Source organism: Apaloderma vittatum, unplaced genomic scaffold (assembly GCF_000703405.1).
Source record: "Apaloderma vittatum isolate BGI_N311 unplaced genomic scaffold, ASM70340v1 scaffold6041, whole genome shotgun sequence".
Lineage (NCBI taxonomy): Eukaryota > Metazoa > Chordata > Aves > Trogoniformes > Trogonidae > Apaloderma > Apaloderma vittatum.
In genome coordinates this window covers 39,881-40,162 of record NW_009697269.1, presented here as the reverse complement: position 1 = coordinate 40,162, position 282 = coordinate 39,881, and the positions used below count along the sequence as shown (strand labels likewise).

The following is a 282-nucleotide window of genomic DNA, read 5'->3' as shown; positions in this document are numbered from 1 at the left end:
GTAACGCCGCGCAGGGCCGGGTAGGCCGTGCTGCGCGGTGAACTCTTCAAAGGAGGGGGAGGAGGAAAAAAAAAATTTAAAAATTATAATAATTGTTTGCAGTGGTAGAACGAGCCTGAACCGGTCTGCTTATTAGAGCTGCCTCGCATGTCGGAGCTTGCGTGGAAAACTGTGGGACTGGGGTTCCCCTGTGAATTAGGAGCGGGATTGAGTAAAAGATCCTTGGCCGCGAAGAGGAAGCGCAGCGGCTGCAGGGCGGACGCCGGCCGGGGGTAAAGAGGG

The 282-nt window shown here is 55.7% G+C and overlaps 1 protein-coding gene across 1 annotated transcript in view; it reads left to right on the top strand.

The window, feature by feature from the left end:
• The first annotated feature begins 147 nt into the window (after window positions 1-147).
• Window positions 148-282, top strand: part of LOC104280036 (type 2 phosphatidylinositol 4,5-bisphosphate 4-phosphatase-like) — a 25,775-nt gene continuing 25,640 nt past the window's right edge. The window contains exon 1 of the mRNA XM_009877564.1: window positions 148-272. Within this exon, the coding sequence (XP_009875866.1) occupies window positions 148-272 (125 nt within the window). The remainder of the gene's footprint in view (window positions 273-282) is intronic.